Here is a 26,862-nt window from a genome sequence, read left to right as displayed (position 1 = left end):
GGAGTGATTTTAATTGCCTTATGTCATCAATGCTTGGGAGATAAAAGCCCCTTGATGCATTGGGTGTGGTCAGACTGGGTGGCTCCTCATCGGCTCTGCTTCTGATGCAGCTGCACTCTGATAACAGTCAGTGATGAACTCAGAGTACTAGTTTAGCTTGTCTTAGAAGGATCTCAAGTGCTGTTAAATGCTCAGAGCACTTAGTTTAGCATGTCTTAGAAGGATCTCAAGTGCTACCACTTCATCCTCCCCTTCCACTCCCATAAGATCAATGAGATTATGCACATAATAAAAGTGTTTGGAGCCCAGAGCTCAGGGCCAACGCTTGCATTAGTCCCCTGGACCCATGCTGTAAATTCTACTTGTGTCTTTGTCTTTATTTCCTTTTCTCAATCCCTCGTCACTGCCAGGACTAAGGGCACCCATGTACAGGGTTGGGGCTGGTACCCAACAAAACCAACATAAAAGAACAGAGCAGAAGGATGCAAAGGCCCTGTGCTATTTGACAACAAGCCACTGAATTAACCAACTTCAGGCTTTGTGTTATCAGAGATCATAAGTGTCCCTGCCAGGCATGGTGGCTCATGACTGTAATCCCTAGCACTTTGGGAGGCAAAGGAGGGTAGGTCATCTGAGCCCAGGAGTTCAAGACCAGCCTGGGAAACATAGGGAGACCCCATCTCTACAAAAATTACAAAACTTACCCAGGTGTGGTGGCACACACCTGTAGTCCCAGCTACTTGGGAGACTGAGGTGGGAGGATCACTTGAGCCTGGCAGGTAGAGGCTGCAGTGAGCTGTGATTGTGCCACTGCACTCCCACTCCAGCCTGGATGACAGAGCAAGACTCTGTCTTGAATCAAAAATATGTATATATGTGTGTGTGTATGTGTATTTGTCCCTATTATTTATACTTCTTTAAGCTAGGTTTTGTTACTTGCAGCCTTAATAATACATGGACTTTTTGCCTGAGTCCTTGGGAATTCAAATGCCTGATTTTTAATTAAGGCCATCAAGTGCTAGCACATAATAGGGTCTCCACATTAGTTTTGTCTAATGGCAGACGAAGGGCACACAATAGTCCCATGTAAAAAGATGTGTAAGATGACCCTCTGGGGACTCAACGATTAGATCAAGAGAAAAACATTCCTGCATTTCTCCCTTGCCATCTTTGAAATGCATTAAAGCCCTCTCATTCATATACATATATGTATGTACACTTTTTTTTTTTTTTTTGAGATGCAGTCTCACTCTGTTGCCTAGGCTGGAGTACAGTGGCACAATCTCGGGTCACACAACCTCTATCTCCTGAGGGCGATTTTTGTGCCTCAGCCTCCCCAAATAACTGGGATTACAGGTGCCCGCCAACACACCCAGCTAATTTTTGTATTTTTAGTAGAGACAGGGTTTCACCATGTTGGCCAGGCTGGTCTTGAACTCCTGACGTCAAGGGATCTACCTGCCTAAGTCTCCCAAAGTGCTGAGATTATAGGCGTGAGCCACCGTGCCTGGCTCATATGCATATATATATATATATATATATATATATGTATGTATGTATTTTTTTTCCCTAAGAACTAGAGAGTGCCCTTAGGTCTCAAACCACCCCCGCAGGGGAGATTAAAAGCTAACACTTTATCGAAGGAACCCCTGAGATAGAGCCAGTCCTTTGCTTATTTTTTTTTTTAAATCATTCATCTATTTAATAATTACTGAGCTTCCATAATATAGAAAAACTGACAAAAAAAGTGGGAGCCTGTAGGCAGACAAGTGAAAAAAAAAGTACAAGTGAATAAATAATACAGGGGAGTTACTGCAAATATCTATCTAGACCACACCTGGGGCATAAAAAAGGATGTCACGGTGGGTTTGCACCAGACACAGTGGGAGCTGGGCAGAAGCAGACACATTAGCAAAGGGAGCAAAAGGCACTTGGGCAGGAGAGCCAGCCTAGTCCAAGTCCTGTCAGGGGACTGCACAGTGTGGTGTGGCCGGAAGAGAGAATGCAGTGGCAGCAGGCAGGTCTAGGAGGATCCAAAGGATGAAGCTAGCTGTGAGGGGCACAGCCTGCAGGAATGTCATGTGGTGGTCTGAAGTGGCAGTGAATGGAACACCTTCCCATGGCCACAGCAGCTCCTTGAGTGAGAGCTATGGCACCTTCAGCTGGAGGAGTTAGAGCCCTAGCAAGAATAGAACTGTATAGATTGGAAATTAAAGAAAACGTGGGAATTTCTTTTCTTTTCTCTTTTTTGAGACAGAGTCTCTATTGCCCAGGTTGGAAGTGCGGTGGCACGATCTCAGCTCATTGCAAACTCCACCTCCTGGGCTCAAGCGATCTTCCCTCCTCAGCATTCCAAGTAGTTGGGATTACAGGCCTGTGCTACCATGCCCAGCTAATTTTTGTATTTCTAGTAGAGACAGTGGTTCGCCATATTGGCCAGTCTGGTCTCGAACTCCTGACCTCAGGTGACCCACCCACCTCGGCCTCCCAAAGTGCTGGGATTACAGGCATGAGCCACTGCGCCCAGCCAATGTGGGGATTAAGAGTCCTGGCCTAGGAATCAAAAGTTCTGAGTTCTAGCCCCCACCCCCATTCTGCCACTAAGACTGTTACTCATCCTCTTTGAGTCTCAGGTACCTTCTCTGTTAAGTAACAGGATGGGCCAGATGATTTTTTTTTTGAGACAGGGCCTTGCTCTGTTATCCAGGTTGGGGTATAGTGGTGCAATCAGGGCTCACTGCAGCCTCAACTTCCCAGGTTCAAGTGATTCTCCTGCCTCAGTCTCCCAAGTAGCAGGGACCACAGGTGCACATCATCATGCATAGCTAATTTTTTTTTTTTTTTTAGAAATGAGGTCTCATCATCTTGCCCAGGGTGGTCTTAAACTCCTGGGCTCAAGTGATCCTCCTGCCTCAGGCTCCTACAGTGCTACCATACAGGTTTGAGCCACGGTATCTGGCCCCCAGATGATGTCAAACAGCAGATCTAGGGTCCTCAGTTAGATATTAAGTACCTGAACTCACTACATACAGGAAACAGGGCAGAGATGGCAGCCAGACTCCACCTTGAATACCAACTCCAACTGACTGGTAGTGGCTACCTGGAGTGTTGTATTGAGAAAAACTTCAAAACACTTTGAATTCCACAAAAAAAGAGTGCTTGTGCTTTATTAGCGATGTCTGCTGTGAGCTTAAGATCCCCAAATAGTACCTTGAGTGGCAGGAATTTGCAATTTCCAGCTTCATGTATTGCTTCTTACTGGGGTTGCAGGAATGTGCCAACCCATGATATAAAGATATTGAAGATTAATTTCTCCTGGAGTCTTCTGTGAAAGTAAGTGGGAGGGTTCCCTCAGCCTTAGGCTTACCAACCCTGTGCTCCCTCCAACAACCTGGTGCCAGTTTGCCACGCCTTCCCAATCCTCCACGGTTCTATCCCTGCTGTATTCATCACCTTTAAATGTCATTATCTTCTGAGTGTAACTCTGACCCTCTTTTCTTGCAGCCAAGACACAACTAATTAATTACACAACAGTATCTCTAACCAAGAAAAGCGACCTTCCTTTTTTTTTTTTTTTTTAAATAATAGAGACGGGGTTTCTCCATGTTGGTCAGGCTGGTCTTGAACTCCTAACCTTATGATCTGCCCGCCTCAGCCTCCCAAAGTTCTGGGATTACAGGCAAGAGCCAATGCGCCTGGCCATTTTTTTTTTTTTTTTTGAGACAGAGTTTTGCTCTTGTTGCCCAGGCTGGAGTGCAATGGCACGATCTTGGCAAACTGCAACCTCCGCCTCCTGGGTTTAAGTGATTCTCCTGCCTCAGCCTCCAAGTAGCTGGGATTACAGGCATGCACTACCACACCCGGCTAATTTTGTATTTTTAGTAGAGACGGGGTTTCTCCATGTTGGTCAGGCTGGTCTGGAACTCCTGACCTTGGGTGATCCACCCACCTCGGCCTCACGAAGTGCTGGGATTACAGGCTTGAGCCACTACACCCAGCCGGTGACCTTCCTTTAAAAGAAGTGGCCAGTAAAAAAAAAATAAATAAATAAAAATAAAAATAAAAAGATGTGGTCAGTAAACAATCCTGATTTCTCTACTTTTCCTTTTATTTTCCATTTCCTGGTGTCCTCCTCCCCTCCCAGCCAGGGTCATGACTCTCAGATAATGGCCACAGTGCTGGTAAAAGACAGGGGAGTTATTCTATACACTAGGGCACTAGGCCGTGGTACAGCTGGCAGGAAGAGAGGTGTAATTATATTGCATCTTAGAGCCACCAGCAATGAATTTCTGCATAAAGGACTAGATTTGCCATGTATTATTTACGTCAGCATCAATTTTCCCAGCTGGCTCTATTTACTGTGCAGATTCTCCTGTCTGTTTATGGGCAAGGCCATGGTTCAGCACCTCTAGTTACGCTGTACTGTGGAGGGGCCCCACGGGGCACCATGCATATTAAACGAGTGGCTGGATTCACCAGGAGCAGGTCAGAGCCTCCCTTCCTGTTACATTATATCCCTGGGACTGCAGCGAGCCCACATGTTTTCACCTAATCATGGTGATGCATGCAGGTCTGAAACCAAATCAGCAAGAGGAAAGGAGGAATAACTGTTCTTTGGGCCTCACTGAGGGAAACTGAAAAACCACCTTCCAGGGGGAAAATCAGGTGGCTCTAGGGCTCAGGGAATTGCCTTTTTATATTTTTAAGAGCAAAACAGAGATGAAGAAGAGTATTTAATTTATAAGCTTATTTCCACCCAGTAACTCAGAGACAGAGCTAAGGGAGAGTGGCACTCATTTAACAAATGGAAAGCTGAGAGGCAGCAGCGGGGATATGTCCCCTTCCTAAAGGGCCACTTTGGGGTTTGGCAGCTGACATTTAAGCAGCAACAGCAAAGACAAGTTAGAGGCTTTCCCGGCTTGGCCACTGTGCTAGGATGGAGCACAGGACACATGGTGATACACAGGTTATCCATCCAGTGGCTGGCATGCCTCTTCAGAGATGCTCCCAGACAGGGTGAACTTGGTTTCCACTGGAAACATACACATTGGAAATGAGGGAAGGAAATGTGGTACCAGCATGAATTTCTGGGTCCTCGCACTGCAGCACCCTCTCTCGCCTGTGGTTCATATCCTTACAGAGAGTGAGGACATGGAAACTAAGATGTCTCTTCTGGCCAGCCTGAGAACTTCTGTAGTCATCAGTGCCAGATGGCAGTAAACAGCAGGCATTACTGGGAAGGAAAGTTGGGAGGTTTTCCAAATACTACACAGGTCATGTCTGATCGAACTATAACATGGTGCTCTGCTCTGAGGTTCCCCAGGTCCCAATGTCTACCATCTCCTGGAAACCTGTGGGCTGGAAGAAGGAATAGGAAGGAATAAGTGGAGTTAAGCAACCCAAGTGGATAGCTTCTTTAGTTGCAAGGTTTCAGCCTCTAAAGAGTTCTTCTCGCCCAGGTGCAGTGGCTCATGCCTGTAATCCCAGCATTTTGGGAGGCAGAGGCGGGTAGATCACTAGGTCAGGAGTTCGAGACCAGCCTGGCCAATATGGTGAACCCCTGTCTCTACTAAAAATACAAAAATTAGCTGGGTATGGTGGTGCACGCCTGTAATCCCAGCTACTTGAGAGGTTGAGGCAGGAGAATCACTTGAACCCAGGAGGTGGAGGTTGCAGTGAGCCAAGATTGCTCTACTGCACTCCAGCCTGGGTGACAAAGCAAGACTCTGTCTCAAAAAAGAAAAAAAAAAAAGGCCGAGCGCGGTGGCTCATGCCTGTAATCCCGGCACTTTGGGAGGCTGAGATAGGTGGATTACCTGGGTCAGGAGTTTGAGACCAGCCAGGCCAACATGGGGAAACTCTATCTCTACTAAAAATACAAAATTAGCTGGGCGTGGTGGCACATGCCTGTAATCCCATCTACTCGGGAGACTGAGGCAAGAGAACTGCTTGAACCTGGGAGGCAGAGGTTGCAGTGAGCCAAGATAGCACCACTGTACTCCAGCCTGGGCAACAAGAGCGAAACTCCATCTCAAAAAAACAAGCAAATAAAGAGTTCTTCTCCAATACATCTGTGAGTGTGGAAACCACCCTCCAGGGCCCAAGATTATTGGCATCCTCCTGGGGCTGGCTCACCTGTCGGGGAGATTTGGTCAGACATGCCATGCGCCGGCCGCCTGATGCTCCTGCTCCATCAATGGTGTCCAGGAGAATCCGAGTGCTGGGCACAAAGCTCCAGGAGCGTCCCAGGGCAGGTTTGAGCCTCCCGCTGTCCCTGTCTCGAGTTATGTGGTTGGTCACCTGCAGCAAAAACAGACTTACAGGTCTATAATGCTAGCATAGAGGACATCTGTTCCTACTTCATTTTACAGACAGGAAAACGGAGGCCTACCACAGAGAAATAACTTCCCCAAGGTTACAAAACCTAATGGCAGGTCTAGAACTAGAACCTGGGCCTCCTGACTTGTGTCCAGATCTTCCCACTAAACTTTGATGCCTCAGGCTTGACTTGAACCAGAAGGTGATGGGGCATATGTCTGGGAAAAAGCAGTACTTTCCAGGAAAGCCAGTGGTGGGCTTAGATCTACTGTACCACCAGCCCAACAAATGGGCATCCAGAGACCATGTCCACCACACCTTTTTTTTTTTTTTTGAGACAGGGTCTCACTTTGTTACCCAGCCTGGAGTGCAGTGGCATGATCATGACTCACTGCAGCCTCCGCCTCCTGGGCTCAAGCGATCCTCCCACTTCAGCCCTCCCAAGTAGCCGGAACTACAGGGGTGTACCACCATGCCTGGCTAATGTTTTGTATTTTTTGTAGAGACAGGGTGTCTGTCACCGTGTTGTCCAGGCTGGTCTCAAACTCTTGAGCTCAAGCAATATGCCAGCCTCAGCCTCCCAAAGAGCTGGGATTTCAGGCATGAGCCATCATGCCCGGCCACTCAGACTTTAAATGGAAGGAAATTCTGACACATGCTACAAGGTGGATGAACCTTCAGGACATTATGCTGAGTGAGATACTCCAGTCACAAAAAGGTAAATATCATATGATTCCATCTATATGAGGTTCCTAAAGTAGTCAAAAAGCATAGATGCAGAAAGTAGAATGGTGGTTGTCAGGGGCTGGGGGAGGGGGAAATGGGTTATTTTTAATGGGTACAGAGTTTCAGTTTTGCAAGGTGAAGAGTTATGGAGATGGATGGTGGTGACGATCGTACAACGTTAGGGATGGATTTAATGCCACTGAACGGCATACCTTAGAATGGTTAAGAGAGTAAACTTTACGTTGTATCTATTTTACCACATAAAAGAAATTAGAAAAAATATATAGCTGCTAAAAATTACATTTGTAAAGAATCGATTTTAAAACACAACAAGAAATTGACTCAGATGGTATATTATTTTTTGTGGTGTTGTTGCTGTGTGTGTGTGACAGAGTCTTGCTCTGCTGCCCAGGCTGGAGTACAGTGGTGCTATCTCAGCTCACTGCGACCTCCGTTTCCTGGGTTCAAGCAATTCTCCTGCCCCAGCCTCCTGAATAGCTGGGACTATAGCACACATCACCACATCGGCTGATTTTTGTATTTTTAGTAGAGACAGGGTTTCACCATGTTAGTCAGGCTGGTCTTGAACTATTGACCTCGTGATCCACTTGCCTCGGCCTCCCAAAGTGCTGGGATTACAGGTGTGAGCCACCGTGCCTGGCCTGTTTGTTTTTGAGATGAGCTTTTGCTCTGTTGCCCAGGCTGGAGTGCAGTGGCATGATCATAGCTCACTGAAGCCTCCACCTCCCAGGCTCAAGCAATCCTCCTGCCACCAAGGCTACCTAGATTTTGTACGTTTTATAGAGGTGCAATTTTGCCATGTTGCCCAGTCTGGTCTCGAACTCCTGGGCTCACGTGATCCACCAGCCATGGCTTCCCAAAGTGCTGGGATTACAGGCATAAACCACTGTACCTGGCCTAGTTTTTTTCTTTTTTTTCATGAGGTTAGTTTAGTTAGAAAGTCGGTTAAGGCTGGGCTCACACCTGTAATATCAACATTTTGGGAGGCTGAGGCGGGTGGATTGGTTGAGCCTGGGAGGTCGAGCTGCAGTGAGCAGTGATTGCTCACATTCCAGCCTGGGCAACAGAGTGAAACCCTATCTAAAAAAAAAAAGAATAAAGAAAAAGAAAAAAGAAAAAAGTTGGCTAAATGTATAAGTAAATATGCAGAAAAAATATTTTATGGAGATACGTAAAAATATTAATATGGTTTCTGTGGATGTGGAGATTGATGGCAAATATAAATCTTATATATTTTTTATCCGTTCTGTGAGAAAGAAGCAAGCAGACTTTTAAAAAACTACCTCATAAGCAGAAAAAGTTACTTCAACAGCAAAAAGATCCATTCATATGAAGCTCTCGAAAAGGCCAAACTATTGGGATGGAAAACAGATCAGTGGCTGTACGGGCCTGGGGGACCCTTTGGTGAGGTCACAAGACTGGATACAACTATCTCCATTAATCAAACTTCAAGAAGAAAGTTACTCTATGTAAATTACACCTCAATAAACCTGACTAAAACGAAAAAAGTAGGAAAAAACCAAACAACAAACAAAGGCAATTCCTGATTTCTTAAGCTATTTATGGTGCAGAGCTTTAGCTGACCCAGGGAAGCCGGGATCTGTCCCCTTCCTAAAGGGCCACTTTGGGGTTTGGAAGCTAACATTGAAAGGAAATAAAGAGCTAGCAATAACTAGAAATCAAGTTCACTGGCCAAGCCTGCTTCCTCACCACCACTGCCATGCCAAGGTCCCGGGCCAGGGTCTTCAGCTCTCGGGCCAGCTGCATCATCAAGGCCAAGCCTGCAGGAGGGGGAGAAGCAGACAGGGAGGGCAGCGGGGAACCAGGGATGGGGCCGGCCAGGGGCCGGCCCAGAGAATCCAGAGCTGGGAGGCGAGGTCGCATTCCACTGACCCCAAGCTCTGCCACATCACTCACCTTCCCTCTGCTGACCTCCCAGAAGTGGGGAGACCACTGCAGTGACCGAGTCCACGACCACCACCTTCACAGTTCCTGAAGAACCAGTCACCTGAGGGAATGCGGGGGAAGCACTCATGAACCTGTTGGCCTCTAGGACACATTACAGGACAAGCCTGCTCTTCTGTCTGAAACTAGTAAGAAATAATCGCTCCTCACCCTAGTGGGGGGCTAGGGGAGGGATAGCAGGGGGTAGGGGATTGGGAGGGATAGCATTAGGAGAAATACCTAATGTAGACGATAGCGTGACGGATGCAGCAAACCACTATGGCACATGTATACCTATGTAACAAACCTGCATATACCGCACATGTATCCCAGAACTTAAAGTATAATAAATAAATTTAAAAAAAAAGAAATAGGCTGGGCGCGGTGGCTCACGCCTATAATCCCAGCACTTTGGGAGGCCGAGGCGGGTGGATCACAAGGTCAAGACATCGAGACCATCCTGGTCAACATGGTGAAACCCCATCTCTACTAAAAATACAAAAAAAAAAAAAATTAGCTGGGCGTGGTGGCGCACACCTGTAGTCCCAGCTACTCGGGAGGCTGAGGCAGGAGAATTGCTTGAACCCAGGAGGAGGAGGTTGCGGCGAGCCCAGATCACGCCATTGCACTCCAGTCTGGGTAACAAGAGCAAAACTCCGTCTCAAAAAAAAAGAAAAAAAAAAAAAGAAAGAAATAACCCCCCTCATCCCAAATACAGCTAGCTGCATCACAGAACGTCAGCAGCAGCAATGTCTCCCTCGTCCCATTGGTATGTATAACAGACTTCACTGAAGACTTGAGTCGAAATAAAGGGTTTAAATCATAGGACATCAAAACTACACTAACGTGGCCGGGCGCAGTGGCTCACGCCTGTAATCTCAACACTTTGGGAGGCCAAGGCAGTGTATCACTTGAGATCAGGAGTTCGACACCAGACTGGCCAACATGGCGAAACCCTATCTCCACTAAACATACAAAAATTAGCTGGCTGTGGTGGCGCACACACGTAATCCCAGCTACTTGGGAGGCTGAGGCAGGAGAATCGCTTGAACTTGGGAGGTGGAGGTTGCAGTGAACTGAGATCATACCACTGCACTCCAGCCTGGGCGACAGAGCAGGACTCGGTCTCAAAAAAAAAAAAATTAAAAACTACACTAAAGTCATCACATTTCAGAAAGCCCCATGTAGTCCTGAGGCCTTTCTGGTCATGGATCTCTCAGCAGCTATCTTTCTCCTGCATCCAGCCTCCCACCATAGTGGTAGGCCCTTCTCTTCCTTTGCTGATTCCCCGCCTTCTTTTTCCTGTCCTGCTAACTACCACCCTTAAATTTCTAACTTCCTTTGCTGAAGAGTTTAGACTTCTCTTTACTCCACTGTCTCCTTCTAGATCATGCCTCCAGGCCTCGTCTTCCATATCTAAAATGCCTCCAAATAAATTCCCTAAGTCTTGCTCTGTCACCCAGGCTGGAGTGCAGTGGCATGATCTCAGTTAACTGCAACCTCTCTCTCATGGGTTCAAGTGATTCTCATGCCTGAGCCTCCTAAGTAGCTGGGACTACAGGTGCACACTACCACATTCAGCTAATTTTTGTATTTTTAGCAGAGACAGGTTTTACCATGTTGGCTAGGCTGGTCTCACACTCCTGGCCTCAAGTGATCTGCCCACCTTGGCCTCCCAAAGTGCCAGGATTACAGGCATGAACTAGCATGCCCGGCCTGGTGCCATCTTTCTAACCATAATTTCCTGTCTTTACACATGCAGGAGCATCCTCCTGGTTTCCCTGGATTTAAATGTTTTTTGTTGCTTCTTTTCTCTTCTCCCTTACTTCTTATATCCTGATTCTGGTTCTTTTTCTTTTTGGCTTTCTTTCTTTCTTTTTTTTTATTTTTTGTAGACAGGGTCTCATTATGTTTCCCAGGCTAGTCTTGAACTCCTGGGCTCAAGTGATCCTCCTGCCTCGGCCTTCCAAAGAGTTGGGATTATAGGCACGAGCCACCGCTCCGGGCCTCAGATTCTTAACCCATAGAAACTACGAGATAATAAATACATGTCTTAAACCACTAAGGTTTTGGTAACTTATTATGCAACAATAGAAGATATGCCATCTCATGGTCCTACAGTACAAAATACAGTCTTCTGATCTGGAATTGAGAGGACTGGGCTGTAAGGTTAGTTCTTGTTCTAAATATGTTGTCAACTTTGGTCAACTCACGTCACTTCTCTGGCCTTCACTCTTCTCTTCTCTAAAAGTGAGATCAGTACTACTCAGCTTCATGTCTCAACAGGCTGGTGGGTCATAACCAGCTATGACCTATGACTTCTGAGGCAAGTATTTTCTTCAAAATTTTGTAGGATACGGGGTCTAGCTCTCCTACCCAGGCTAAGGTGCAGTGGCATGATCATAGCTCACTGCCTCCTCCAACTCCTGGGCTCAAGCAATCCTCCCACTGCAGTCTCTCGAGTCATTAAGATTACAGGTGTGTGTCACCACTCCCAGCTTGCTCAACTATTTTATGTTCTAAAGTTTGTAAAAACCACTGACTCTGGCCGGGCGCGGTGGCTCACGCCTGTAATCCCAGCACTTTGGGAGGCCGAGGCGGGTGGATCACGAGGTCAAGAGATCGAGACCATCCTGGTCAACATGGTGAAACCCCGTCTCTACTACTAAAAATACAAAAAATTAGCTGGGCATGGTGGCGCGTGCCTGTAATCCAGCTACTCAGGAGGCTGAGGCAGGAGAATTGCCTGAACCCAGGCGGCAGAGGTTGCGGTGAGCCGAGATCGCACCACTGCACTCCAGCCTGGGTAACAAGAGCGAAATTCCGTTTCAAAAAAAAAAAAAAAAAAAAAAACCACTGACTCTATATACAGTCGTGGGGATGCCCGTATGAACATGTCATGCTTTGGTGTGAGAGAAAAAGTTTGAGATGAACTATTCTATCTTTAAGTTATCTTCCAAATCGAGTAGTTTATAAATCAGTACACCAAACCCTGTCTAAGCACCCAACACGAGTAGCAAAGTACCAACCCAAATGCCATTCTAAATCCTCCCTGTTAACAGAACTCTGAATGTGTTCAGGCCCCAGGCGGAAATCTGACTTCAGGGATAGTGGGCCCAGGCCTTAGTCCACGATACACACATAACTCCATTTTGGCCAACCAGATGTAAAGGGAAGAGGGATGCCTACCAGTGGGCTCTGGAGAAAGATTCTTCCTTCCTGATAAAAGAGGAAGAGGTACAGAAAAGAACCATCTGTCTTTCACTGCCCTGAATATGGATATGGATGCATGAAGACAAGATGCTTGGAGCTATAGCAGCCTCTTTGCAACCATGAGGGGAAGAACAAGAAAATCAGATATACAACCTATTGCCCCGATAGCACGGACCTGCCAACCTCCCAACTCACGTGAGATAATTAAATGTCCTCAAGGTTCAAGTCTCTGTCAGACAACCTCTATTACTTACAGCTAAAAGTATTCCTCGCTCATCTAGTGGGGAATGCAGAGATAAATATGACCTGATCCTTCCACTCAAGGGGCTTTACGGTTCAGCAGGGAAGATGAACATGTAAACAATGAGGTATATGATTTAGGTTCTCAGGTGTTCCATCCTGAGAGTGGCAAGCATAGCTGGAGTCACCAGATTGCACATCTGCATTTCGAAACAGTCTGTAGTAGGACACTTGCCCACAGAGGTAGCACCTGGCAAGCTGAGTTAAGCAAGGAGGGGCAAAACAGCAGGCTCACCTGCTGAACCACAGTGCCTCGGAGCTCCTGCAGCACATCCAGCATCTGGAAGATGTCAAATGCATACACCACCTGGATCCTCTGGAGAGCTTCTGCCTGAAGGGGTGGAAAAGAGAAGCAAGGGCTTTAGATAAGAGGGAGTAGGGGGTCGAGGTAAGGCTGAGAAGGAAGAGGCACCTGGATGTAAGGACTCAGGTCCAGAGTGGCAAACAAGCATTGTCTAATGGGCCAGTTTTCACAGCGGTGGCTGCCTGGGTGCTGAGTTGTAAAGTACTCAGTGGGAAAGAGGGATACGACCGATTAGCAATGCCTCTCATGGGCAAGAAATGGACTGGAAACATAAAGCTCGGTGTTTGCCAGCCCTGATTTAGGATATGCAAGGAGTTGGGAGGGTTTCCTGGAAGAATCAGTGTGAGCAGCACCCCAAATGGGATGATGGCATCAACAGGGGTGGCTTAAGGAATACGGAATGTATTAATAGAACAGCAAATTTCAAGGCAAGGAATGACTACTCACCCCCAGTTCTTACAATGTAAGGGATAATGGGGTTTTCTTGTGGTCAGAATCTCAATGGAACCCAGCATGCTGCCCCTTACCTGTTCCTCCTCATCCTGGGTTTTAGCCTGAAGCAGCTGGAGGAGGCGGGAAGCTGTCAGCCCTCCACTGGAATCTATGTATAGGACGTTTTGCTGCAAGCCATGGGCCACATTTGCTGCCACACAAAGACATACCTGGGGGTGGGGGCATTGGATGAACTTGACACTTCAGAGAAGGTCCAGAATGGGAGCTCCCCACCAAACCTTGCCCAGATTCCAGCAACACAAATGGGCCAAGTCCAAGCCCCACTCCTCATCATCCATTCTCTCTGTTGGGCTCTGAACCCATCAGTACACTGAAGCTCCCCCAGGGACCCTGGGCTATGCATCCACTACCCTCATCCCCAAATCCTTCTGGCTGCTGGCCTCACGTGTACCTGAGTTTTGCCGCTACCTGGGCCTCCTACAATTTCAGTAACTTCGCCAGTATAGAGACCAGCATCAAGCAGTTTGTCCAGGCTTATGGAAAAAGAAAAAAATCAACACAGGAGGTTAAGAGGAAGAGAGGGGAAAAGGTACCAAGAAGAAAAGTAAGACATTCCTTTCAAGCACTGCTTCTGTCTTTGAACATCACTGGCTAGGAGGCTTCTCCTGGTGTTTTCTTCTGGGAAGGAGGGAATACCCAAATGTTCCTTCTCTGATCTCTCTTCATCCTTCCACTCTTAAAGATCAGATCTCCAGAGAAGCCTTTGCCACCCCATCAGGAGGTCTTCCTTTCATTTTTCATCTCAGGCTCTGTGGGTTTCCTTTTTTTTTTGAGACAGAGTTTCTCTCTGTTGTCCAGGCCGGAGTGCTGGAAGTACAGTGGCACAATATCCACTCGCTGCAAACTCTGCCTCCCAGGCTCAAGTGAATCTCCTACCTCAACCTCCCGAGTAGCTGGGATTACAGGCACCCGCCACCATGCCCCGCTAATTTTTTTAAATTAGAGATGGGGTTTCACCATGTTGGTCAGGCTAGTCTTGAACTCCTGACCTCAAGTGATCTGCCCGCCTCAGCCTTCCAAAGTTGGAATTACATGTGTGAGCCGCCACACATGTAATGTGTGTTTGTGGGTTTCCTTGATAGCATTTCCCATAATTTGTCATTTTTTTTTTAAACTTTGATCGCATGCCTGTAGTCCAGCTACTCAGGAGGCTGAGGCAGGAGAAGTGCTTGAACCCAGGAGGCAGAGGTTGCAGTGAGCCAAAATTGCACCACTGCACTCCAGCCTGGTGACAGAGTGAGACTCCATCTCAAAAAAAAACCAAAAAACTTTGAGATAATTATAGATTCCCAGGAAGCTGCAAAAAGTCCACGAACCCTTCACCTGGTTTCCCTTAATAATAACAACTGTACCACAAAATGTATTGTACAAGCCAGGGGCCCATAGTATCAGTTACTTGGGAGGCTAGGGTGAGAGGATCACTTGAGTCCAGGAGTTCAAGTCTAGCCCAGGCGACATAGCAAGACCCTTATCTTTTAAATTTAAAAAAAGTACTATAGTATATCACAAATAGCAAACTGATATTGGTACTATCCACAGAGCTTGTTCGGATTTCACCAATGTTCCTAGCTTTCAAGCACGTGTGTCGATATGTCTAGTTCTATGCCATTTTATCACATATGTAGATTTACACAACCACTATAATCAAGATACAGAACATTTCCATCACTATAAGGCTTCCTCCTGCTACCCTTTCATAGCCACATTCCTCCCATTCACCCCTAATCCCCAACCCCTGGCAACCACTAAATCTCTATTATGTTATTTCAAGAACAAAGTTGTATACATAGAATTATACACTATGTAATCTTTGTGATTGGCTTTATTTTTTATTTTTTGAGATGGAGTCTTGCTCTGTTGCCCAGGCTGGAGCGTAATGGCACAGTCTCAGTTCACTGCAACCTCCACCTCCCGTGTTCAAGGGATTCTCCTGCCTCAGCCTTCCACACCTGGGATTACAGGCGTGAACCACTGTGCCCAGTGAGCTTTTTTTGTTGTTGTTTGAGATGGAGTCTCACTCTGTTGCCCAGGCTGCAGTGTAATGGCATGATCTCAGCTCACTGCAACCTCTACCTCCCAGGTTCAAGCAATTCTTCTGTCTCAGCCTCCTGAGTAGTTGGGATTACAGGCATGTGCCACCACACCTAGATAATTTTTGTATTTTTTAGTAGAGATGAGATTTCGCCATGTTGGGCAAGCTGGTCTCAAACTCCTGACCTCAAGTGATCTGGCCACCTCAGCCTCCCAAAGTGCTGGGATTAGAGGCATAAGACACCTCACCCAGCCCTGTGATTGGCTTTTTTTACTCAGCATCATTTCCTCGAGATCCATCCCAGTTGTTGCATATATGGATAGTTCATTCTGTTTTATTGCTAAAAAGTATTTCATGGTATGGATGTACCACAGTTTATTTAACCTTTCATCCGTTGAAGGGCATTTGGTTGTTTCTACTTTGGGGCTACTATGAATAAAACTGCTATAAGCATTTATGTACAGGTTTTTATATAAACCCAAGTTTTCACATCTTTGGGATAAATGCCCAAGAATACAATTGCTGGGTGGTAAGGTAAATGCAATATTATTTTATATGAAACTAGCAAACTATTTTCCAGAGTGGCTGTGCCATTTTACAATTCCACTAGCAAGTAGTCCAGTGTTGCCACATCCTCGACGGCATTTGGTGTTCTCGCTATTTTTGTATTTTAGTCTTTCTGACAGGTGTGTAGTAATAGCTCACTGTGTTTTTAATTTGCATTTCCCTAAAGTTAATAGTGTTGAACTTTTTTTTTGTTTTGTTTTAGATAGGGTCTCATGTCTAACTGTGTCACCCAGGCTACAATGCAGTGGCATGATCACAGCTCACTGCAACCTTGACCTCCTAGGCTGAGGTGATCCTGCCACCTCAGCTCCCCCAAGTAGCTGAGACTACAGGCATGTGTCACCACACCTAGCTAATTTTTGTATTTTTTCGTTAGAGACAGGGTTTTTGCCATGTTGCCCAGGCCAGTGTTGAACTCCTGGGCTCAAGCACTCTGACCACTTCAGCCTCCCGAAGTGCTGGGATTACAGGTGTGAGCAACTATATCCATCTTCTAACTGAATTGTTTGATTTTTTACTGTTGGGTTTTAAGAATTCTTTTTTTTTTTTTTTTGAGACGGAGTTTCACTCGTTACCCAGGCTGGAGTGCAATGGCGCGATCTCGGCTCACCGCAACCTCCGCCCCCTGGGTTCAGGCAATTCTCCTGCCTCAGCCTCCTGAGTAGCTGGGATTACAGGCACGCGCCACCATGCCCAGCTAATTTTTTGTATTAGTAGAGACGGGGTTTCACCATGTTGACCAGGATGGTCTCGATCTCTTGACCTCGTGATCCACCCGCCTCGGCCTCCCAAAGTGCTGGGATTACAGGCTTGAGCCACCGCGCCCGGCTTTAAGAATTCTTTATACATTATAGATACCAGCCCTTTGTTGAATACATCACTTGCAACTATTTTTTCCCATTCTGTACTTGTTTTTTCATTGTTTTGCACAGCAAAAGTTTTTAATTTTGATTAGGCCCAATTAATCAAAAATTTTTCATGGATTATACTTTTGGTGTCAAATCTAAGAATTCTTTGCCTAGATTTTGTCCTGTTTTGTTCTAAAAATTAGACAATTTTATTTTACATTTAAGTCCATAATCCATTTTCAGTCAATTTTTATATAAGGTATAAGGTTTAGGTTTATTATTGTGTATTTTTAGCCTAAGATGTCCAATAGCTCCAGTGCCCTTTGTTCAAAGGCTGTCTTTCTTCCCTTACATTGCTTTTGTACCTTTGTCAAAAATCAATTGTGTGTAATCTCAGCATTTTGGGAGGCTGAGGTGGGAGGATTTCTTGAACTCAGAAATTCGAGGCTAGCCCCGGCAACATAGTGAAACCTTGTCTCTCTAAAAAAACACAAATAGGCTGGGCACGGTAGCTCACTCTTATAATCCCAGCACTTTGGGAGGCCAAGGTGGGTGGATCATCTGAGGTCAGGAGTTTGCGATCAGCCCAGCCAACATGGTGAAACCCTGTCTCTGCTCAAAGTACAAAATAAGCTAGCTGGGCATGGTGACATGTGCCTGTAATCCCAGCTACTCCGGAGGCTGAGACAGGAGAATCACTTGAACCCGGGAGGCGGAGGCTGCAGTGAGCCAAGATCACACCACTGCACTCCAGCCTGGGCAAAAAGAAACTCCATCTCAAAAAAAAAAAAAAATACAAATAGCCAGGCATGGTGGCCCACACCTGTAGTCCCAGCTACTCAGCAGGCTTGGGGTGGAAGGATTGCCTGAGCCCAGGGAGGTCAAGGCTTCAGTGAGCTGTAATAGCACCAGGGCGCTCCATCCTGGGTGACAGAACAAGACCCTGTCTAAAAAAAAAAAAAAAAAAATCAGTTGTGTATACTTGTGGAGGTCTATTTCTGGGTTCTTTTGGGTTCCATTGATCTGTGTCCACCTGTCCCTTGGCCAATACCACACTAGGCTGGATTATGTAACTATATAGCAAGTCTTACCCTGGGTAAACTGATTCCTCCAACTATCCTTTTTTTTTTTTTTTTTTTTTTAATAAAGATGACCATGATGGCCAGGCTGGTCTTGAACTCCTGACCTCAGGCGATCCACCCACCTCGGCCTCCCAAAGTGCTAGGATTACAGGTGTGAGCCACCATGCCCAGCTACCAACTATCCTTTTTCCAAATTGTTTTAGGTAATCTAGGTAAAATTGGTCTTTCCACAATTATTAGAATAAGTTTTATCTATGTCTATTAAAAAAACCTGGCTGGGATTTTTATAGGAACTGCACTGAATCTATAGATCAACTTGGGGAGAATTGAAATCCTTTTTTTTTTTTTTTTTTCAAGATGGGGTTTCACCATATTGGTCGGGCTGGTCTCAAACTCCTAACCTCAGGTGATCTGCCCACCTCAGCCTCCCAAAGTGCTGGGATTACAGGCATGAGCCACTGCACCCAGCTGAAATCCTTATTATGTTCAGTCTCCCAATCCATGAACACAGTACATGAGTCATCTTTGATTTATCTGAGATTTATCTGAGTCATCTTTGATCTCTTTCATCAGCAATTTAAAATTTTCAGCAGATTCTACACATGATTTGTTAGACTTATACCTAAGTATTTAATTTTATCTGAAGCAACTATAAATGGTATTTTTTGTTTTGTTTTGTTTTTGTATTTGAAACAGAGCTTCACTCTGTCACCCAGGCTGGAGTGCCGCGGTGCAATCTCCACTCATGTAACCTCTGCCTCCCAGGTTCAAGTGATTCTTCTGTCTCAACCGCCCGAGTAGCTGGGATTACAGGCACCTGCCACCATGCCCAGCTAATTTTTGTATTTTTAGTAGAGACCAGGTTTCACCATGTTGGCCAGGCTGGTCTTGAACTCCTGACCTCAGGTGATCCACTTGCCTTGGCCTCAGCCTCACAAGGTGCTGGGATTACAGGCATGAGCCACTGCGCCTGGCCAATAAATGGTAGTGTTTTCTATTTTAGTTTCAGCATGTTCATTGTGAGTATAGAGAAATGCAGTTGATTTGTATGTGTTGATCTTGTATCCTCACTAGTCCTAGGAGTTTGTAATTATTTTTTATTTGCTTGTTTTTCTCTGTCTCACTCATCTAAGCTGGGAGCACCATGGGGCAAGGACTGGGTCCTATCCCTATTGCATGCCCAGCACTAGCACAGTGCCTGAAACACAGGAGGCGCCCAATAATCATGCCAGAAAAATGAATAATAGAAAGCTGTTATCACTTTTAAATAGCTTGTGTATCATCAACACTGGCTGTGAAAGCCTTGGGATAAACCTTGTGACATGCCAATTCCTAATCCAGGTTCTGTCCCTCAACTACACGAAACAGTCACCACCTGCCCTCCACACCCTGCCCGATCTCTGGGCTGAAGCTTCTTCTATGCCATGTGCCGTACCAATGCCTGACCACATGCGTCCCTTTTCTAGCCCTACAATCACCTTCACAGGTTCCAGTCCTTAAAATGGTTCTTGAGGCCGGGCGTGGTGGCTCAAGCCTGTAATCGCAGCACTTTGGGAGGCCGAGATTGAGACCATCCTGGCCAACATGGTGAAACCCCATCTCTACTTAAAAAAATGCAAAAATTAGCTGGTGGTGGTGGATGCCTGTAATCCCAGCTATTCAGGAGGCTGAGGCAGGAGAACTGCTTGAGCAGGAGGCGGAGGTTGCAGTGAGCCGAGATCACACCACTGTACTCTAGCCTGGTGACAGAGCGAGACTCTTTCTCCAAAAAAAAAAAAAAAAAGAGAAAAGGTTCTTGAAGACCTCCCATGACCTCTCTGTATATACCAAGCAGCACTTTAGTAAGTACCCTATCCATTTTAATTCCAGGGACCCCCACGATGATACCCACAGGGTCCTGCCAGTCAAAACAGTCTGGTTGCTGCTCTAGCCCTGTGGCTTCTTGAGATAATTGTGCTCACCCCATCTCTGTTGAATAAGCATCCAGCCTCTGTCACTCCTGATTCCACTCTTCCCATTGAGACCAAGGGAACCCCAGGGTGGGTCCCCAGTGTGGTCCCCAGACCAGGTACAGCAGCAACCTTTAGGGACTGGCTAGAAATGCAAATTCTCAGCTCCTCTCCCTGAGACCTACTGAATCAGAAACACTGGGAATGGAGCCCACACTTGAAACTTGAGTTTCAACAAGGCCTCCAGGTGATTCTGATGCACACTCAGGTTTCAGAATCATTAGACTAGTTAGTCTTAATCCTGCCTGCACATTAAAATCAGGGGAGTTTTTTTTTAAATGCCTATATCAGCAGTACCCAAAGTTGTCTGCACATTAGATTCACCTGGGAGCTTCAAAAAAAAATACTGATGTTGCTCTGGGCAAGGTGGCTAACACCTGTAATCCCAGCACTTTGGGATGCCGAGGCGGGCAAATCATGAGGTCAAAAGTTCGAGACCAGCCTGACCAACATGATGAAACTCCATCTCTACTAAAAAAACACACAAAAAATAGCCAGGTGTGCTGGCTCGTGCCTATGTTCCAGCTACTCAGGAGGCTGAGGCAGGAGAATCACTTGAACCGGGGAGGTAGAGGTTGCAGTGAGCCGAGATCACGCCACGACACTCCAGCCTGCGTGACAAAGCAAGACTCAGTCTCAAAAAAAAAAAAACACTGATGCCTGGCCAGGCATGGTGGCTTATACCTGTCATCTCAGCACTTCGGGAGGCCCAGGTGGGAGGATTGCTTGAGCCCAAGACTTTGAGATCAGCCTGGGTAACATAGCAAGACCCCTGTCTCTACAAAAAAAAATTTTTTTTTTTAATTAGCCAAGCATGGTGGTGAGCACCTGTAGTCCCAGCTACTTGGGAGGCTGAGGCAGGAGGACTGCTTGAGTCCAGGAGTTCAAAGCTGCAGTGAGCTATGACCGTGCACCACTGCACTCCAGCCTGGGCAACAGAGCAAGACCCTGTCTGTGGAAAGCAAATTTAAAAACACTGACACCTGTGTCCCACTCCCAGTGAATGTGATTAATTGGTGTGGGGGAGACTTGGGCTTTGGAATGTTTAAAAGAGTCCTCGGGTGATTCCAATGTGCACACAAGTTTGGGAACCACTGGCCCAGACTAATTTAGAATTTCTAGAGTTGGGCCAGGCGTGGTGGCTCACGCCTGTAATACAAGCACTTTGGAGGCCAAGGCGGGCGGATCACCTGAGGTTGGGAGTTCAAGACCAGTCTGACCAACATGGTGAAACCCCATCTTTATTATTTAAAGAAAAGAAAAAAGGCCGGGTGTGGTGGCTCACGCCTATAATCCCAGCACTTTGGGAGGCCGAGGCGGGTGGATCACAAGGTCAAGAGATCAAGACCATCCTGGTCAACATGGTGAAACCCCGTCTCTACTAAAAACACAAAAAATTAGCTGGGCATGGTGGCACGTGCCTGTAATCCCAGCTACTCAGGAGGCTGAGGCAGGAGAATTGCCTGAACCCAGGAGGCGGAGGTTGCGGTGAGCCGAGATCACGCTATTGCACTCCAGCCTGGGTAACAAGAGCGAAACTCTGTCTCAAAAAAAAAAAAGAATTTCTAGAGTTGAGACCAGAGCATGAATATCTCTTTTTCAGTTTCCCGGATGATTTTAACATGTGGCTGGGGTTTAACCACTTACATTGACTCTGGTCAAGAATCAGCCACATCCTTGGCTGTGGCGATTAGTCTGTATAAGGTATTCCCAAATCCACCTTCCAGCCAACCTCTCACCTGAGTTTCCATTCCATGCCTCTCCTACTGCCCAGAGGACCTTCCTAGCAATATGTCCCCATCACCCCTAACTCCACATGTCAACAGGGAGAGACCCCTGTCTTGCCTCGTGAAGCAGAAGTACACCTGGGTTTTACCACTGCCTAGAATGCAGGTGAGTTCTGGGATTTCTCCTCTGCCTTTCCCTCTGAACTGCCTTTTAGCCGTTCTTTCAGTCCATTCACGCATCACCTCAATGCCTCCTATTTCCTGAAGACCTTATTCTAAAATGAGGGACATTAGGATGAATATACCTAGCTCTGCCCTGTGATGAATAATCAATATCCCTCATCAACACAGCTTTTCCCAAGGTATGTAATATGCTATAACACCCAGTAAGGAATCACTGCGCCTCAGCACTAAAGGCTCTGAGGTGGCCCACAACAGAGAAACCTGTTTAATTTGGATTAGTCGGGCACGTCTCAAACTTCTGACTACAGAACTCCCCTCCCAAGTTTTAAAGTTACACCGTCGTAGCACACTATAAGAAAGGCTAAACACCAGGCGAGCCAGCTCTGATTCTTCACCATACATTCCTCTTGATAGTAGGCCTTGTCACAGTGCTTCAACATGTCTTCTGTAAGATTTCTCGTCGAGTTAAAGGAGGAAACCAGCCTTACATCTTCCACTGTCACCTGCCCTAGACTGGACTCACACACCCCAGGCCAGCACTGCCAGGGCCCTGCTTGGCCTCTGCCACCCTTCCACCCTGCACACCTCTACCCCACTGCCTATAACACTGATTTCACAATGGCTTCCCACCTCCAGGCAGATGAGTTAGAGTTGCATTCCTAGACTTGGGAGTATGACAGGCATGACCTCAAATAACTGTTCTGCCGTTTGCTAACTGCATAACCTTGAGCAAGTCATTTAACCTGAGTCCCAATTTCTTCGCCTATGGAATAATGATTTAAACAGCAACATGTTCATTGGTGGTTGTGATGAATAAATGAAATAATGTACTGCGAAGTGCTGAACACAGTGCCTCGTTCATGGAAAGCATTCAGCAAAAGTCCATCTGTTCCTCCATGCCCAAGTCTCGCCTTCTTCAGAGCATTCCTGAACCACTCCACCATCTCCCTGCAGGGACCGGAGGCAGCTGCAATCCTTCCAGGTTGCCACTTGAATTCGCCCTCTGTGTCTGTTGGTTTTATAAATTCCCTAAGCCCAAGGCCAATCAACTTCCTGTTCATCACTCCCTCCTCACAGCTGCCTCCCTCTGTGCTTGCTACACCTGTCTTGTATTCACCTACTTTTCTCCTAAACCCAACTAGAGGCCTTAAGGGCAGGGCCTTGCCTCATTCATGTATGTATCCTCTGCACATACCAAGCACCCAGCAGGCCCTAGCCAGTGCTTGATGGATCACAGACCCAGACCCCCAACCAGGGAGAACCAGGGAGAGCAAGCACCATGCTGTATGAACCCTGCCAAGAGAATGTGTTATGGAAACAGAAAGGGCCAAACCAATCCAAAGACCTTTGTGGCAGTGGCTATTCATCAAATTCTGCAGAAACAGACCAGGAAAGAGGTCAAGACTCACGTGGCCAGCAAATGTCTGTCATTTTTGCAACTCTTCCCCTACCCTTCAACCACATGGCAGAACATAACTGCTCCTTTTGTTTGAGACAGTGTCTTGCTGTCACCCAGGCTGGAGTGCAGTGGTGCGATCTCAGCTTATTGCAACCTCCGCCTCCCAGGTTCAAGCGATTCTCCAGCCTCAGCCTCCCAAGTAGCTGGGATTACGGGCGCCTGCCACCACACCTGACTAATTTTTGCATTTTTAGTAGAGACGGGGTTGCATCATGTTGGCCAGGCAGGTCTCAACCTCCTGGCCTCCAGTGATCTACCTGCCTCAGCCTCTCAAAGTGCTGGGATTACAGGCGTGAGCACTGCATCTGGCCGACAACTGCCCCTTTATCTGAGCTTTCCTGTTCCCTACTGTTGCAGATGTGGTGAAGGAACCACGTTCTGGGCCACGTACCCCTGGGCTTGAGCCTCGGCTTTGCCATTTGCTCCTCTTAGGCCAAACTCAAGTAGGGTTAATAATCTCTAACTGGGAGAGCCACAGAAGATATTACCTAGAACATACAGGCAATGACTGCACATAGTAGGCACTCAGTAAATGTTCTCTCTTGCCATATCCTTAAATAAAACAAGAAGTAGGGCCAGAGAAGATGGTGAAAATAATGAGATACTGACATCTTGTGTTATAGGACAGTGTTTCTCAACTAGAGGCAATTGTGCCTCCCAGGGACATTTAGCCACGTCAGGAGACATTTTTGATGGTCACAACTGGAGTGGGGAAGGTGCTACTGGCATCTAGTGGGCAGAGACCAGGGGTGCTGCTAAACATCCTACAATGCAGAGGACCGCCTCCACGCTCCCCGCCACAACAAATAATCACCTGTCCCTAAATATCAACAGTGCCAAGGCTGAGAAACCCCATAACCCTCTTATAGGATAAGAACTCAGAAGTCTCGACCCCTTTCCTTCCCTCCATCCATCATTGTTTAAAAAAAAAAAAAATCCCTCCTCTCTAGACTCAAGCATCAAAAGCAGAGCTGAGAGGCAGCCCCGTCCTCCTGCCTCTCACCTTCTTCCCCCAGTACACATACAAACCTGCCAATGCCGGTGGACAGGATGGCAGTGGAGGTCTTCAGTTCCTCATAGAGATCAGCACCATTCAAGGGGAAAGCTGAGAACTGAGCCAGCAGCACCCGCCTCAGGGCAACCAGGGCCTGCCAAAGGGGCCCAGACTGCTCAGCAAAGAACTGCCCATAGAAGCTGGTATCCCAGGGTCTCATTCACCCCGCTTATCAATCTCTGAGAACCCTCTGCTCCCCTTGGCTTGGAATGGACTTTTGTTGTTGTTGTTGTTTTAGACAGAGTCTCACTCTGTCGCCCAGACTGGAGTGCAGTGGCATGATCTCGGCTCACTGCACCTTCGGCCTCCGGGGTTCAAGCGATTCTCGTTCCTCAGTCTACCGAGTAGCTGGGATAGTAAGCGTGCGCCACCACACCCAGCTAATTTTTGTATTTTTAGTAGAGACGGGGTTTCACTATGTTGGCCAAGCTGGTCTCGAACTCCTGACCTCTGGCCTCAAGTGATCCGCCCGCCTTGGCCTCCCAAAGTGATGGGATTACAGGCATGAGGCACCGCACGCAGCCGGTTTAGGACGGACTATAAAGACACTCAGGCTTGGAGGGTGGAGATCCGGAGCTCACCTTGTAAGACAAGCCGCATTTTTGAGCTACCTCCTCCAGGTCTGCAGAAACCAGGTCCACCACTGAAAACAAAACACGTATAGAGGTTTGGCAGAGAGGCCTGGGGTCTCCCACACTAGGTTTTTCCTCATCTGTAAAATGGGGTGTCAATTCCACCTCCCAGCAGGCCGTCTCAGGAGGCCAGTGTGCAATAACAGAGCTGCTGGAGCCGGCGCAGTGCCCTGCACACAGCAGGAACCCTCCCTCTACTCCGCTTTAGGGCTTGGTTCCCCACGCCGACCCTTCCCGAGCCTCTCCAGAAGCGTGGCCCTCTGGGAATGGAGGGGACGCGCCTTGCAGGTATGCCAGGACAGTGTGCCAGCCCTCGGGCCTGTCCAGGCTGTGCGCGGGTCGCGCGGCTCCCTGGCACGCGCACACCCGGTCACCTGTCTTGATCCCGCGGCTCCTGAGAAGCTGGATCATCTCCTGGGTGAGGCCTGGGCACAGTCCGACCCTGAGCACGCCCATGTTCCCCACAGGCCCGGACAGCCCCAGGGGGACTGCCCGTCACGTGGGCATCCGCGGGGCCCTCTCCAGACGCCCCTCCGCGCCCCTTCCTAGAAAGGACACCGGCGCGCTGGCTGCGGGAGGAGGAAGGAGGGAGAAGGAAGGAGGGAGGAGGCGGCGCCGAGGGTCGGGCTGGGGGTCATCCGCCCTCCCGGGATCCGCCGGGATTCCCGCGCCCAAAGCCCGCCCGCCGGGTCGCGCCTCGCCGCCGCTTCCGGGTTCCCGGCTGGCGCGCGGCGAGGGCCTGGCCTGCAGCGCCATCTGCGGGCCGTGCGGGGCGGAGCCGCTGCGCCCCCTACACCCGGCCCTCGGCGCGCGCCCCTCTCCACCGCCGCCCGCTGGCCACCCGCAGGCGCAGGTTCCTGCGTCCCACGACCCCCTCCGCGCTCAACACGCCACCCACGGCCGCATCGCAGTTGGCCTCTACCTTCTTCCACAACACACACACCGACCTTCTAAAGAGCCTTCTGTGTGCTAGCTTCCGTTCCAAACGCTGGGGACAAAATACGACACAAGACGACCTGCCCTTACACCCAGGGAGCTTACCCGTGAGCGAAGGAAATATAGACAATGAAAACTAATTGCAGAAATCACACCATTACAGATTATACCACAGGTGCCAAGAAGCAGCACCTAGAGGGCACCTGCGTCTATTTTTCAAAAGTTTGTTTTGGTTATGACAGGGTCTAGATCTGCCGCCCAGGCTGGAGTGCCCTGGTGAGATCTCAGCTCATTGCAGCCTTGACCTCCTGAGTTCAAGTGATCCTCCTGCCTCAGCCTCCTGAATAGCTGGGACTGCAGTCACGTGCCACCATGCCCGGTTAATTTTTGTATTTTCTGTAGAGGTTTCCGCCTCTACAAAACGGGGTTTCACCATGTTGCCCAGGCAGGCCTCAAACTCCTGGGCTCCAACAATCCTGCCTTGGTATCCTAAAATGGTGGGATTAAAGGTGTGAGCCACTGTGCCCGGCCTTTTTTTTTTTTTTTTTTTTTTTTTTTTAAGACCCTGTCGCCCAGACTAGAGTGCAGTGGGCGATCTCGGCTCACAGCAACCTCTGCCTCCCAGATTCAAGCGATTCTTCTCCCTCAGCCTCCTGAGTAGCTGGGATTACAGGCACCTGCCACTGAGCCCGGCTAACTTGTGTATTTTTAATAGAGACAGAGTTTCACCATCTTGGCCAGGCTGGTCTCAAACTCCTGACCTCGTGATCCACCCCACTCGGCCTCCCAAAGTGCTGGGATCACAGGCGTGAGCTACCAAGCCTGGCTTTTTTTTTTTTTTAAGGTCAAAAAACCTTGGTTATATAGAATACACACACATACACAAAATGATTTGCTATTTTTAAATTTCCTTTGCTTTGCCTTATCCACTGGAAAAAATAAAACTTTACATGGTTATCTCCTTACAAATCTATGAGAGAGTCGCTATTTTTTT

The 26,862-nt window shown here is 47.7% G+C and overlaps 1 protein-coding gene across 3 annotated transcripts; it reads right to left on the bottom strand.

The window, feature by feature from the left end:
• Positions 1 to 4,720: 4,720 nt before the first annotated feature.
• On the bottom strand, positions 4,721 to 25,456 carry RAD51D (RAD51 paralog D). 3 transcript variants are annotated; one of them, XM_021674646.2, is made up of 10 exons: positions 25,307 to 25,456; positions 24,882 to 24,943; positions 24,276 to 24,394; positions 13,731 to 13,812; positions 13,354 to 13,488; positions 12,758 to 12,853; positions 8,983 to 9,073; positions 8,776 to 8,846; positions 6,136 to 6,300; positions 4,721 to 5,358 (listed from the first exon to the last, which is right to left on the bottom strand). In XM_021674646.2, the coding sequence occupies exons 1-10, from the start codon at positions 25,386 to 25,388 to the stop codon at positions 5,290 to 5,292; spliced, it is 972 nt and encodes a 323-aa protein (XP_021530321.1). In that variant the 5' UTR covers positions 25,389 to 25,456; the 3' UTR covers positions 4,721 to 5,289. The 3 variants fall into 3 exon arrangements, with proteins under 3 accessions (XP_021530321.1, XP_064234545.1, XP_021530322.2); XM_064378475.1 differs by lacking the exons at positions 24,882 to 24,943; positions 25,307 to 25,456 and adding an exon at positions 22,619 to 22,796 and having other exon boundaries at positions 24,276 to 24,361; XM_021674647.2 differs by lacking the exons at positions 24,276 to 24,394; positions 24,882 to 24,943; positions 25,307 to 25,456 and adding an exon at positions 22,619 to 24,265.
• Between the last annotated feature and the right edge of the window lie 1,406 nt (positions 25,457 to 26,862).

The sequence above is a fragment of the Aotus nancymaae genome, unplaced genomic scaffold (genome assembly GCF_030222135.1).
Source record: "Aotus nancymaae isolate 86718 unplaced genomic scaffold, 86718_ANA_hifiasm-v0.15.2.pri h1tg000018l, whole genome shotgun sequence".
Lineage (NCBI taxonomy): Eukaryota > Metazoa > Chordata > Mammalia > Primates > Aotidae > Aotus > Aotus nancymaae.
Note: the sequence above shows the minus strand (reverse complement) of the source record. Positions and strands in the feature narration are given on the sequence as shown.